The 15,124-nt window shown below is 37.1% G+C and overlaps 1 protein-coding gene across 1 annotated transcript in view; it reads right to left on the bottom strand.

Moving 5' to 3' along the window:
- The window catches only part of rapgef4b (Rap guanine nucleotide exchange factor 4b), a 71,485-nt gene extending 56,695 nt beyond the window's left edge, over positions 1-14,790 (bottom strand). Inside the window, 3 exon segments of the mRNA NM_001114896.1 lie at positions 2,939-3,027; positions 5,628-5,770; positions 14,415-14,790. Of these exon segments, the coding sequence (NP_001108368.1) occupies positions 2,939-3,027; positions 5,628-5,770; positions 14,415-14,482 (300 nt within the window). The 5' untranslated portion in view covers positions 14,483-14,790.
- Positions 14,791-15,124: the final 334 nt, after the last annotated feature.

Genomic DNA, 15,124 nt, shown 5'->3' with positions numbered 1-15,124 from the left:
TTAGGCAAGTTATTGTATAACAGTTGTTCCCAAACTGTGAATATTCTTTACAAGCTGAAGCTGGTTGGTCAATTCTTATCACGTGACTCGCAGCCTGGGTTTCCATGGCGCAAGCACGTTATGCGCAATTCGCGCACCTCCATTGGAAACAACAACCTTGTGCAAACTCGATATGCGAACGGCCCCTAAAAGGCATTTGCGATCTCCATCAATTGATCTTCTTGCAGAGTCATGCTGGATTCACGTGATTTGTTGAGAAGTGGGTTGCGAATCCATACCTTGGCAATTTGTTTTTTAAATATTATAAGATAAGTTAGATAACTATGACAACTTTAATGTAATATAGTTTGGTTTATTTATCTTTGGCCCATGGGTCTAAATGAGGGGTTCCCAAACTTTTCAACACGCGACCACTAAAATAACAATGCCAGTGACTCGCGACCCCCAATATCCTCTGAGGTGGTTATAAATATAAAAAACTTGCATGCAATGGCACACACACACACACACACACAAATATACCAAAGTCTATTCTTCGTTTAATTTTTTTAATGAATGTCAGTGCTGTAAACGGGCCAGAAAGTGTAACCTGGTGTTATAAAATCAATCTGCTGCATCTGATGCTATTGCTGTCTTTAATATAATGTATTTACCCCAGGGGTCGCAATCCAATAGAACTAGTAAATAAGCTACTATAGTAACAATAAACGACTGTTTTTTTCTCTTCAGTTGGTTATGGATAAAATATGGTCATTCTTATGGCCTAATAATAATAAGTAGATTTTTGGAAATCACCAGGCGACCCCCCTTCATTGTTCCGCGACCCCTTAAGGGGTCCCGACCCCCACTTTGAGAACCACTGGTCTAAATGATATAGTTTTGGCCCTTCATTTGGGCACCTCAGACTAAATTAATTCAGCATTTGGTATGACCACACTTTCCATTAAACCCTTGGTACACTTGCTCATAGTTTTTCAGGTAGCTTTTCAGGTATGTTTTTTTAAAGCATCTTCAAGATGTCGCCAAAGTTCTTCTGAATTGAGTTTGTCTCTGTTTCTTCATGTTATTCCTGACAGACTGGATAATGATCAGATCAGATCTCTATGTGAAGCACTGACTGTTGTCTACAATTATCTACACAACAACCACTGTTGTACAAATACCTTGCCTAATTATCTACACTTGCCCAACACAATGGGCCCTATCATACACCCGGCACAGTGTGGCGCAAGGCGTGACGCAGTAGTCTTTTGGTAGTTTAAGCTTGGCGCAAGAGTCGTTTTGAGGCGTTGCGCTACGCTGTTTAAATAGCAAATGCATTAGCGCTCATTTTTGCGCCTATAGGCGTTCTGGTCTAAAAAGGAAGGAGTTCTGAGGCGGACCGCTGGCGCGTTGCTATTTTGAGAAACTATAATAGATTTTTCATTAGACCAAAACTAACCCGGTCTAAACTCCGGCGCAGAGTTGCGCCTCGCTTACGCACTGCTTAATACACACAAGAGAGCAATAGGCAAATATCTTTACATATGAAAAAATGTAAAATATTAAGGATATATATAGGATATAATAAGAATAGATATAGGATATAAATATGAAGGATTAAAATATTACAAAACATTATTTTCTAGCCTACATAAATATGAAAAATCATTTATGTCTTCTTCATATCGGGAGGCTTTTTCAGTTCATTCATGACAATTTGCTTTTGTATAATGTTATTATTATTAGCAGTATTATTTATTATATCCATATGTATATTTGTTTTATTAAAAACAAGCTTAGATTTGCCCACCTGTCTGGTTTTAGACCATATGGGGCACAGCATGTGTTTTAGGATATAACTCAGGTTTTTGAGCACATTTTGCTATTATTATTCATTTATTCGTTTGCTGGAAATTAAAACTGAATTTAGAAACAGTTTTTAAACGAATATTTGCGCTTAACAAACAAAAGTATTTATTTATAGACTAACTGATGTCTGTGCATAAAGGTTTCCCTATCCAGGAGCGAAAGTGAAAGTGATCCATTATCTCTCATTCTCACGCAGTAGATGCTCTGTTTAACAGTTTTCTGTTAAAAAGCTGTTAACTGTTAACTGTTTGCTTGTGAAATGCTCGTTTTTTCCACTTAGACATACTTTGCGTCCTGTAAATAGCGAATGCGCTCTTGGCGCGACGCAGCTGACTCTTAAAGGGAATGGGAGATGAGACTCTAATTGGTTTATTCTTAAAACACACCCATAACTCATTAAGAAAATAAACTCAACCCTTTTAGACCATGCGCCAAAGCGCAAGGCAGATTTCCCCTCCTTAAATGAGCAAAAACGCGTCCTGACACGCCCTGAAAGCATTTGTGCACTGCCTTTTGCGCTTTGCGCATGGACTGTCAAAATAGAGCTGTAAATTAGGTCTGTAAATTGAACACTAGTATCTTCAAAAAAGGGTAGAAAAATAGTATGACCATTTCATCTACCATGGCAATAATAACAAGTTATTAGAAATTAGTTATAATATTGATTATGCTTAAAAGATGTTACAAAAAATCTTCTGTCCTTGGGAAATATTTTCACAGGAGTGCTAATCATTTTGACGTCAACTGTCCATGTCTATAAAGATGGTAAAAGCTGTATGTTTCTGGAGTGTCCTTCTCTTAACAGTGTGCTGCGTGCTTTAGGGCCAGTAAACACATCTGACAGTGTGACTCATTGTATTCCCGGTGGATTCACAGAAAGATGCTTCCATCCCCAGCAGCACAGCCCCGACGTCCTCATATATCAGACTATTAACAAGGCCGGTCGTGAAGCGTCCACCCACTCGCTGCACCACTTACTCAAGCGCCGATGAATGTAAATGACATCTGCAAGGCTAAAGCATGACTGATCCCGGAAGACTCCCAGCAGATTGAGGCTTTAGATGATTGTAGTCGAGGTCGTATTTACCTGATGGTTGGCTGTTTCAGACACTTTGACGTCCAGAGATCCAGACAGAACGGCGTACCAGCTGGTGCCGATGTCACCCTGTCGATACACTGCAAGGCAAACAAACACAGTATATAAACACCGTTCTGCAAATCACAGAGGAACTTTGAATTCGGAAACAGTACTTTTTTTTAATTAACTTGACATGTGGTACTTATTGTCGGATTATAGGGCAGATTCAAGCTTTGGCACATATTCAAGGCAAAATGCTTAACAATAAGGGCTCTATTTTGATGGTCTATGTGTAAAGTGCAAATCGCAGGGCGCAAACGCATTCAGGGCATGTCAGAATTACACTTTTGCTAAAATAAGGATGGAAAAATCCGCTTTGCGCCGTGGCGCATGGTCTAACAGGGTTGAGCTTACTTTATTAATGAGTTTTAGATGTGTTTTAAAAATAAACCAACCAGAGTCTCATCTCCGATTCCCTTTAAGAGTCAGTTGCATCGCGTCATAGCACATTTGCTATTTACATGACGTAAAGTAAGTGTAAGTGGAAAAACTGAGCATTTTACTAGCAAGAAAACATTTAAACAGAGCATCTACAGCGCGAGAATGAGAGATAAATTATTACCTTTCACTTTTGCTCTCATGGATAGGGAAACCTTGTATGCACAGACATCAATTAGCCTATAAATAATTAATTTTGTTTGTTAAGCGCAAATATTTGTTTCAAAACCATTTCTAAATTCAGTTCTAATTTCCAGCAAAGAATAAATGAACAATAATAACGAAGTGTGGTCAAAAATACAAATTTTGAGTTACATCCAAATACACATGTTATGCCCCATATGGTCTAAGACCTGACAGGTGGACAAATCTAAGCTTGTTTTTAATAAAACACATATAAGTATGCATATAATAAATAATACTGCTAATAATAATAACATTATACAAATGCAAATTGTAATGAATGAACTAAGAAAGCCTCCCGAGATGAAGAAGAAGTCATGAAGGCAGTGGTTTTTATATTTATGTAGGATACAAAATAATATGTTTTGTAATATTTTAATACTTTATATTTATATCCAATATATATTCTTATTATATCCTATATATATATCCTTAATATTTTAATTCTTTTTCATATGTAAAGATATTTGTAGATATATATTAAGCAGTGTTTAAGCGAGGCGCACAACTAACGCACTCTGCGCTGGACGAAAAACTGGCTTTGTTCTGGTCTATTGAAAAATCTATTATAGTTTCTCAAAATAGCAACGCGCCAGCAATGCGCCCCAACACGCATCCCTTTTTAGACCAGAACGCCTATGGGCGTTAGCGTTAACGCCAGCGTTAGCGTCGAGGAGAGTTGAAATGAAGTCAACTTTATGGTAATGAGCTATGACGCGGTTCGGCGGCAAGCAATCAGAATGAAGACGTCCATCGCTTGATAGCAGTTCAGAGAACACAGACCTGTGAACTTTGGTTCCGACCACAGTTGTTCCCAAGGGTTTAAATATTGCGGTTGCCAGATTTCCAATTATTTACTATTCTTTCCTACAGGAACATACATTAAATAAGTTACGGGCGAGTTACTGATGTTCATTAATGTTATATAAATTTATCTTAAAAAAGCGTGAATCTCACGCGATGTGACAGTACAAAACAGTACTGCTGCTTCAGGATATTTCAGACATATGGACACATATTGGATAAATAGAGCAAAGCCACAATGCACGCAACTTGATCTTCCATTGTTGTATGAATTTGTTAAGAAGTGTGCAACATTTTCACGCTAGAAACATGTTTTATGCAGGAATGTAACTGATATGCTGCAACGGCTCCTTTAAATATGAGATCAATGTAGCGAATTTTGACGCTCTAGCCGCAGGAGCTGAAGGCAGAGAGCGTTGTCGCCAGGGCGGCCAGAGCGACCTTGGATGCTCTCGCCGCTTTCGTTGTGAACGTACGGTTAGACTTGCTTAAATAAACTATGTTTATTTGTAAATAATTTTTAAGGTCAATATTATTAACTTCTTTATGAATATCTTTTGATTGGCTACAGAACAAACTACTGTAAACTTGCTTAACATAATAACACTGTTAAGCCTTTTAAATTGCACTTTAAGCTGAATATCTTGCAACAAAACAAATATCATGTACTGTCAACAAGGTAAAGACAAAAAAATTAGTTCTTAGATAGCTATTAAAATATTATGCTTAAAAAGTGTTGAACTTTTTCTCTCCATTTTAAAAATAAATGTAATGTATACTGTGATGACAAAGCTGGGTTTTCAGCTACGTCAGTCTTCGGTGTCATATTTGATATTAAAACATTTATTATTATTTTTATTATCAAAATTACAACAAGGTAATAATCAAGTTTTGTTGAAATTGTGACATTTCTTTTTCTTTAAGCTTATTCAATAAATAGAAAAACATATGTAAAATAGAAACAAATATTAACATTATACATTTTTTTGTTAATTTTAATCACTCTAATGCATGCATGCAAAATAAAAGTATTAGTTTGTTTAAAAAATATTTTAAACAGTAGCATACACACAAAAATCATCACACACTTAAAAAAAGGTTCACTTTAGCTGCATAAAGACAAATTTCCCAACTAATCTTAAAAACAAAACAAAAAATGCCATCAAATCCAGCATCGAGATGATAAAATCACAACAATAAATGTGGTACTTACAGGTGATGCCTTTCTCTAGGTACTCATAAAAGCCACACATGCAGATCTGCTGCAGCAGGTTAGGATGAAACTTCTCGAAGGCCTTCACACCCTTCAGCCGAGCCAGAATGATGTCCACGTCTTCTCCCGAGCGTTCAGCTGGCCTAAAACCCACAGCGAGACAAAGACACGTTACAGTCTAGACACTACCAAACTGACCTACAAGACAATCAGGACATTGCAGAGATGCATGTGACCGTGAGACTGCTGAGGAAACAAACCCAGGACAAGCACAGTTGTGTCCCGTGTAGGATGAGGAATGTGTCTAAATGGGATCAGGGATTTAGTTTTTCGTTGTTTTTTGCAGGATTGTAATTTAGTTTGTGAAAGTAACAAAGATGTATTTAAACATGTCTCTGGCCAGGCCAAAATATCCCTCTCTTAATATAGATATACTAACCGGCCACTTTATAAGGTACACCTGTCTAACTGCTAACTTAACGCTAATTTCTATTCACATGGCAGCAACTCAATATGCATTTAGGCATGTAGAGCTTGTCAAGATGAATGCTGCAGTTCAAAAGGAGCATCAGAATGTGAAACAAAGGTGATTTAAGTGACTTTGAATTTGGCATGGTTGTTGGTGCCTACTTGGCTGCTACTGGTGGTGTAATGGTGTGGGGGATATTTCCTTGGCACACTTTGGGCCTATTAGTACCAACTGAGCATTGTGTCAAAACCACAGCCCACCTGAGTATTGTGGCTGACCATGTCCATCCCTTTATGACCACAGTGTACTCATCTTCTGATGACTTCCAGCAGGATAACGCGCCATGTCATTTAGCGTAAATCATCTCAGACTGGCTTCTTAAACATGACAATGAGTTCACTGTACTCAAATGGCCCACACAGTCACCAGCACTCAATCCAATAGAGCACCTTTGGAATGTGGTGGAACGGGAGATTCGCATCACGGATATGCAGCCGACAAATCTGCAGCAACTGCGTGGTGCTATCATGTCAATATGGAGCAAAATCTTTGAGGAATATTTCCAGTAATTTATTGAATCTATGCCACGAATGATTATTTCGGAAAGCAAAAGGGAGTCTAACCTGGTTCTAGTAAGGTGTACCTAATAAAGTGGCCGGTGAGTTTATTTATTTTTTTAATTCAAAGTCATGACTTGTTGATAATAAATGGCTTTGCTCAGTTAAATGTAATATTTTTGTTGAGATATTGTTTTGAAACACTGATTCAGCAATTATGTAAGACTCAGTCATTTTTTTAAAGAAATGTTTAAAGATGAAATTCGAGACAAAAATGTACAAAAATGTAGAGTGTTGGAAACAAAGGTGGAACTGATAAGCACTAATATATGGCGGGAAAACTGAACAAAGGACTGCAGAGTCATCATTTGTCAACTTCTTCAGATTGAAAGTGTAACGCTGCCAGTCCTACACCACCCAACCCTCTCCGGGCTGGGATCGAACTGGCAACCTTTCACATGGGAGTCGGTTGCTCTAACAAGGAGGCTAAAGACCATGGCCTCTAGCGTCTGTTGCTAAAGCACCGTTAGAGGTCAGAGGAGTGAGGTTTACCTGCACAGCACCTACTTGGCTGGCCTCCGTTACACTCACCCCCTAAACCTCACTCCCATCAGGGTCACAGCACTAATTTAACCCCACCGGTCCTACACCACCCAATGCTCTTCGGGCTGGGATCGAAGCGGCAACCTTTGTTGTGGTTTTCGGCTTTTCTCTTAATGAATCAAACTCATTCTGAAGGTTATGAATATCAGAAGAATATACTTTATTGGAATATTTTCCAACAAAGCCGAGACGCTTTGTTTGAAGCAGACCCATCTCAGTCTCTCCCCAGGACAAATCCCAAGTGTCTATGTTCTTCACAAAATTAATACTGATTTTCTCTCCCCACCTCTCTCATTGTAACTCTGACCGTTTTAGCATGTTTTCTGTTTACTGAGGGGTTTAGTATATCTTTAGGTGCTCATGTTATTCTGGGCCCTGTGCTCTACCATGCAAACACCTGTTTTCACACCAGAGTTCTCTCTCCATAGATTCAATCTTGTCCGAGTGTTTACATACACTGGCATGATGGTACATTAATGTCATCATATGTCACTCATTCTCCTGAAAACCTCTCACAATTATAACTTCATATGCTCCAAACAATAATGACCTTACACATTCTTCAACAGGACACCCATTCTACACACACCACCAATTGTCAACTTTCTTCTCAAAATACACCACCAGTTGTTTCCCTTTTTCCTCAAAATACATGTCTAAGCATCTCTAGGTGGTTATATAGGTAGACATCTTCATTGCATTATAAAGAATAAAATAATCTTCGTCACCTTCCGCATGGGAGTCGGTTGCTCTAACAAGGAGGCTAAAGACCATGGTCTCTAGCGTCTGTCGCTAGAGCACCTTTAGAGGTCAGAGGAGTGAGGTTTACCTGCACAGCACCTACTTGGCTGGCCTCCGTTACAACAGCTGCTCCTCTAGCCAATCAGTCAAAGGGGGAGTCGACATCAAGCGTATTATTTTTCAATACATCAGGTGGGATCCCATCCAGAACCAAAAAAATAGATAAATAAATAAATAAATCGCTAGGTAGGGGTAAGAAAAGCTAAGATGTAAACCTATGCCTAACTCTGCCAAAAATAATATCAATAACAAAAATAAATGAAGAGCCAGAAACTACCCATGAAAACACAATCTACAGGCTAAACTACTTAATAAACAACAAAAAAAGTGTCTATTTTCACACACGCACCAATGTCGTGACTATTTACAATAATCAAAGCAAGGACTTCGCAAGTAAGATGTCTGATTTGACAGGCAAAAAGTAAACCCCCAGATGTCCTACTATACCTCCAGCGAGACTCTGAAGTGTGATTGACATTTTACAGTCCCTGGAGGCAGTGGGAGAGGATTTGTGACAGGAATATAATGCAGCTCACTCAGTAGGTAACACCATAATGACAGCATGACAAATGTAAAAAGTCTGGATTGCTGTATATTCATACTACACACGTAACAACATTCTTTATTAGTGCTCTTATAGTGTGTGGCTGAACGTGCAATTAAAAGTTCATAATCGTCAAATGATTTGTTCAGTAGGAGGCCGCTTCATTTTTCTCTAATGGCGTATGAGAGATTGAGATACTACATAAAGATCAACATGGGCAGCACGGTGGCTCAGTGGTTAGCACTGTCGCCTCACAGCAAGAAGGTCACTAGTTAGGCCAGTTGGCATTTTTGTGTGGAGTTTGCATGTTCTCGTCATGCTGGTGTGGGTTTCCTCCGGGTGCACAGTCCAAAGAAATGCGCCATAGGTGAAATGGACAGTACTGGGTTGCGGCTGGAAGGGCATCAGCTCTGTACAACAAATGCAGGAATAGTTGGAGGTTCATTCCACTGTGGCGACCTCTGAAATAAAGACTAAGTAGAAGGAAAATGAATGAATGAATGAATTAAGATCCACTTCTAATTTTGCATAAACATACGCAAGCTCTCACTTCTCAGCTCATTAAGTGACATGTATATGTGTGTGTGTGTGTGTGTGTGTGTGTGTGTGTGTGTGCACTTGTGAATAAATTGCCTTTCTTAATGATGTCAGGTTGCTGTTGTAATTTAGATTCCTTTTATACAGAAATGCCCTGTTGCTATGGAGATTACAACATGGAGAAATTAAGACTTCAAAGATATTTTTCAAACTGAGGGCAGTGGCACAGACTTCATGCGAAACTAATCCTGCTAATGAGTTCCACAAAAGATTCCCAATGAACTACTCTGTACTGACCTTACAACTGCAACAAACATGAAAGAATTTCAGCAAGCCGATTATCTTTTACTGTATGTAGCACTTTTCTTTATATAATGTGAATAGTGTTGGGCAAAGCTACTTGAAAAATGTAGTGAGCTAAGCTATTAGCAACTCAACTTAAAATGAAGCTTAACTACACTAAAAGCTACCTCCTGGGAAATGTAGCAAGCTAAGCTAAAAGCTACATGGCAAAAGTAGCTCAGCTATATCTAAGTTATTTTTGTAATTTTTTCTTTTTCTTAATTAAAGTAACTTAAATTCCGGTCATGGCGTTTAAGGCTGTTTGCTGATTTCAGTCATCATACAGTCAACATCCTTTTTTTTCGACATCTATTTTCTCATCAATATATTATATATGTAAATATTTTGAACATCTTCTTGGTCATTTTTAATGCTTCCAAAAGGTTTGCTGCATCTATAAAGCATCCATGTGTTGATGCTGTATCATGCGATTTTCTTTATGTGCGAATTGATTGGACAGGAATCACAGGATTTTTTCTCCAATCCCCATGGACAAGAAAGAAATAAAGTCGTGACTCCAGGTTGAAGGAAAATAGTGGAGTAAAAGTACCAATACTGCACTAAACATGTACTCAAGGGAAAGTAAAAAAACACATTTATAAAACTACTTAGGAAAGTACAATTCCTGAGAAAAACTACTCAATTACTGTAATTTGCATATTTGTAATTACATGTAGTTAATTTACACCACAGTTAATTAGGCAAGTTATTGTATAATGATTGTTCTGTAGACAATCGAAAAACAATATTGCTTAAAAGGCTAATATTATTGACCTTAAAATAGTTTAACAAAAAATTAAAAATACTTTTATTCTTGATGAAATAAAACAAATTAGACTTTCTCCAGAAGAAAAAAATATGATAGGAAATACTGTGAAGATTTCCTTGCTGTAAAACGTTCCAAGTTTAGCAAATCTTTAAAAAAATATAGGAAAAAAAAAATTCACAGGCGACTAATAAATTTGACTTCAACTGTATACATAAAACCCAAAGACTCTATGCATTCAGTGCATCATTGAGAGAGAAATGAGCATAAATTACATGAACTATAGTTCTATAATTATGTCTTGTGCTGTCATCAGGCTGATCTTCTGTGATCTGGACCAGTCCGTGTGTGCTCTGAGGACGTGAGATGTTGAGAGTGCCTTTGACTTACTGTGCTGAGATTCACTGGAGTGGAAACACATTACCAGCTTATATCTGCTGGGCACAGAATGGACTCTGCATTACAGCGGCCGCCAGCACAAAGCCAAACCCCTCTCTCTCTCTCTCTCTCTCTCTCTCTCTCTTTTCATCTACGTTTCTTTTTTTTCTCATTCAGTTCCAGCTCATTGTGAAGCTTTCTTCAGCTCTCCAAAGAGTCTTTTTTGAAAAAAGCACTCTCCGTTTGTGCTCCAAAAATATTTAGGCTTCACATATAAGATTTATGTATCCTGATTGCATAAAAAATTGACATACATACTTTTATCATAATTTAACTAATAAAGTGATGGCACGGTGACTCAGTGGTTAGCACTGTCGCCTCACAGCAAGAAGTCCGCTGATTTGAGGCCTAGGTGGAGCAGTCGGCATTTCTGTGTGGAGTTTGCATGTTCTTCCTGTGTTTGTGTGGGATTCCTCCAGGTTTCCCACACAGTTCAAAGACATGTGGTGTAGGTGATAAACTAATTATTATTATTATTATTTTTAATTATTTTTAATATAATAAACTAATTATTATACTTAATATTATTATTATAGGTGATAAACACATTTTTATTATTATTATTAATATAGGTGATGAACTAATTATTATTATTATTATTAATAATATATTATTATTATTATAGGTGATAAACTTATTATTATTATTATTATTATTATTATTATTATATGTGATGAACTAATTATTATTACTATTATTATTATTACTATTATTATTATTATTATTAATATTATTATTATAGGTGATAAACTAATTATTATTAGTATTATTAATAATATATTATTATTATTATTAATAATATTGTCATTATTGTTATTATTATATGTAATAAACTAATTATTATTATTATTATTATTATTATTATTATTATTATTATTATTATTAATATAGGTTATAAACTAAATTGGCCATATTATATATGTGTGAATGAGAGTCTATGGGTGTTTCCCAATACTGGGTTTCAGCTGGAAGGGTATTCACTGCATAAAACATTTGCTGGAATAGTTGCTGGTTCATTCCACTGTGGCGACCCCTGATCAATCAGAGACTAAGCTAAAGGAAAAGGAATGAATGGATGAACTAATAAACTGTATGTTGTTTGATTACAAACACTGTAAGGAAAAGACAGAACCCGGAGCAAAGACTACAGGATTTCACCAGAAGGGCACCATAGCTGATGTGATGTGATGTGATGTCCTTTCTCCTGTCAAAATCAATTCATGCAGTGGTAGGGCTTCCCATAACAAACAAGTGGATCTGTACAGACTCCTACCCCAATAAACAGTATGGCTAAAGATTGATAATTGTATATTTTGACCAGTAAGCAGGATTTCCTTCATTGTGGTGGCCATACTGGGAATTGCACTTTCCCCATTCAGCGTAATGCGAGTCGACTGTGTTTATATATCTATAGCCTTTGTGCGAATGATCATTAATCAGTATCAATATGCTATAAAATGGACTTAAACTTAAAATTAAAAAAAACATTATTATATATTTCTAATATTAAGATAATTGCTAATCAATTTTTTTTCACTTTTTTTTAGGATTCATAGACGAATAGAAAAAAAAACTAAATAAAAATGAGATCCAAAATCAAAAAGTGCTGAGAGTTGCTTAAATAGCTTGTCGGTGCTCTTTGGGTAAGAGATTTATCAGAATCAAAGATTCATCAGTCAAAGGCACTTATAGCCTTTATTGACATGGCTATTCATTAAAACTAGTACAAAAAGGAATAGCCATGTCTATAAAGGCTTTTTAATATCCTTACACATTATTTAAATGCCCTGGAGTGACTTTTGCTATAAAAACAAGATCTTTTGAAACATTGTTATTTTTATCAAATTAATATTTCCTTTATAAAGGAATATATATATATATATATATATAAATATATATATATATATATAGCAGCAACCGGGTACATAACAAAGTAAATGTTATCTTAAATTTTAATGATAGTTCATAATGTTACAGTTTTTCTGATCAAATAAATACAGCCTTACTGGCCATAAAATACTTCTTTGAAAATAAAATCACAAAAAATCCCATCAATCCTGCACTGTAAAACCTAAAAAAGTCATTCAAACCATTTGAGAAAACTGATTGCAACAAAACCATTCAAGTTCAAAAACTATCCTTATGAGCACTGTGAACTTTAAATAAATGAATTTAATGAAGCAAATTTATTTTAAGTAAATGAAGCAATTTGAGCACAGTAAAACCCAATAAAACAAGGCAACTCAAACCGTTTGCGGAAACCGATTGCTACAAACCATTTGAGTTAAAAAAAAACTACTTAATATGAGTACTGTGAACTTACTGGATTTAGGTTGAAGTAATGAGGCAGTTAATTAACTCATTACCTTCAACACTGAGTTCAAAACTCTTTCCAAATGAGTAGAATTAACTTTCAGCCAATTTTGAGTTAACTACACTCATTTCATTTGATACAGCTGACTGCTGGACTTTACAGTGTGTGTGTGTGTGTGTTAACACTAGTGTTGTATATATTATAATTGTATAGAAATATTAAACGAACTCTGCAGCATCAGTACAGTGTACAGCGTCATTATTCTGGCAGGTGGCTTCATCATTTTGCACATATAAATATCAAAGAAACATAAAACAGAGTCAGTTTATCATCTCAGCAATGCTCAACCCTTTCACTATCAAGCACATAACAGAATACTCACTATAAAGCATCAAAATCCCCAACACACAGCTCTTCAATATGAAACTCTCAGTCTGAGATCAGCTGTTTCACAGTCAGTACAGACTATTCCCAACGCCACGATGTGCTGAAAGTGCCAGGACAGCACAAAGCAGCCGAGTATCATCCAACAGTGCAGTCTGCTTTTTTTCCTCTTTGTGTGTGTGTGTGTGTGTGTGTGTGGCTGCACCTTTATCGATCTCCACAATACCGGTGTCGGATGTAAATGAGACCATGGACAATTTTTAAGAAGCTTTGCATTGATCAGTATATAGACAATGTGCTCGAGTCCATTAAAACATCAGCCTCCGAAAAAACCCCATCATCACACCCAGTAAGGTGATCTCACTTTTCCCTCCCATCGCCATGGTAACCTGTCTGAGCTAGGAGGGGCTGCCTGAAGGTAAAGTGATATTTTATTAGCATGTTAAAATTGGGAGGCTTCCAGAAGTTCACTATTTATGCTGTGTATAAAATAAAAAAACTCTAAAAGCATTGGTTTATCATAAAGTATTACAGTTTAAATAGTCAGATTAACACAAAGAGAGTCAGATTTCGTTAAAAGACCATAAAATATTACACACAAAACCTTAATAGCTGATAAAAAAAATCAGTGTTTGGCTATATAAAAATGGAAAAACTCTAAACGCAATGTATTATTATTATTAATTACGTTTTAAATGATCACATTAACAGATTCAGATTTCAATAAATATTATATAAATATTATATTACACACAATACTACACACAAAATTGAATAGCTGATGAATGCAATCGAGTTATCATGAACAAGCATGCCATTCATTGTCCTGATTGCAGAAGGAGACATCATCTAGGCTAGGAAATACAGTTAAAATATAATAATTAGACTATAATAATGTCCAGTCAGTAAACATATTAATCTAAAAGCCTAACACACTAAGATGCAGGTGGTGCATTAGAAATTGACGCTTTTTAAACGCCTGTCACCTTGTTGCAGCCCCTCCGGACATTAATGTGACCGGGAGTCTCTCACCTCTTATCCAGGCAGATGATCCACTCGGCAGAGGCCACGGAGTGCGCAGAGGCGTGCACCGCTACCATCTTCGGCTAAAAGCGGTGTGCTGGATCGTGCGTCTCGGATCGCGGTTCTCGTCGACTTGGTCGCTTCATCAGCATCAGCAGCAGCAGGGCTCAACCCCCCTCCTCTCCCCGCCTCTGCGTGGATCGCCGCGGCGTGGACGCATCGTCACCACGTCCACACACGCACGACAGCAGACAGCGTGCAGTAACGCGTTTCTACACATGCACCGAGCGATGAAATCAAATCCCACTTGATGGAGAAATAGGGTAGTGTCAGCGGGAGATCTGCGGTGCTGAGGCTGCAGTGTCACCGCGGATGCTGCATCTCCACCGGGGAGCGCTGTCAGGAGTCCTGTCTTCCAGCGGGGGTTAAGAAGAGACACACACTGACAGAAATACACACAGGGAGCAGCCTGTACTGTACAAGAGAAACAGCATTTTCTACCTTCTTAATCTCTCTAAGCTCATTACATTTCAGTTATTACGTTTTTTTGGTTTTGCTATAATATTGTCTAATCTCAAATAATTTCATTCATTATTTGGTCCCACTTTATATTAAGTGTCCTTAACTACTATGTACTTACATAAAAAATAAATACAATGTACTTACTATGTTCATAATGTATTTGAGAACACTTGTGTTGCTCTTGAGTTGGGATAGAG

The sequence above is a fragment of the Danio rerio genome, chromosome 6 (genome assembly GCF_049306965.1).
Source record: "Danio rerio strain Tuebingen ecotype United States chromosome 6, GRCz12tu, whole genome shotgun sequence".
Taxonomy (NCBI): Eukaryota; Metazoa; Chordata; class Actinopteri; order Cypriniformes; family Danionidae; genus Danio; species Danio rerio.
This window is presented reverse-complemented; position numbering and strand designations above follow the sequence as displayed.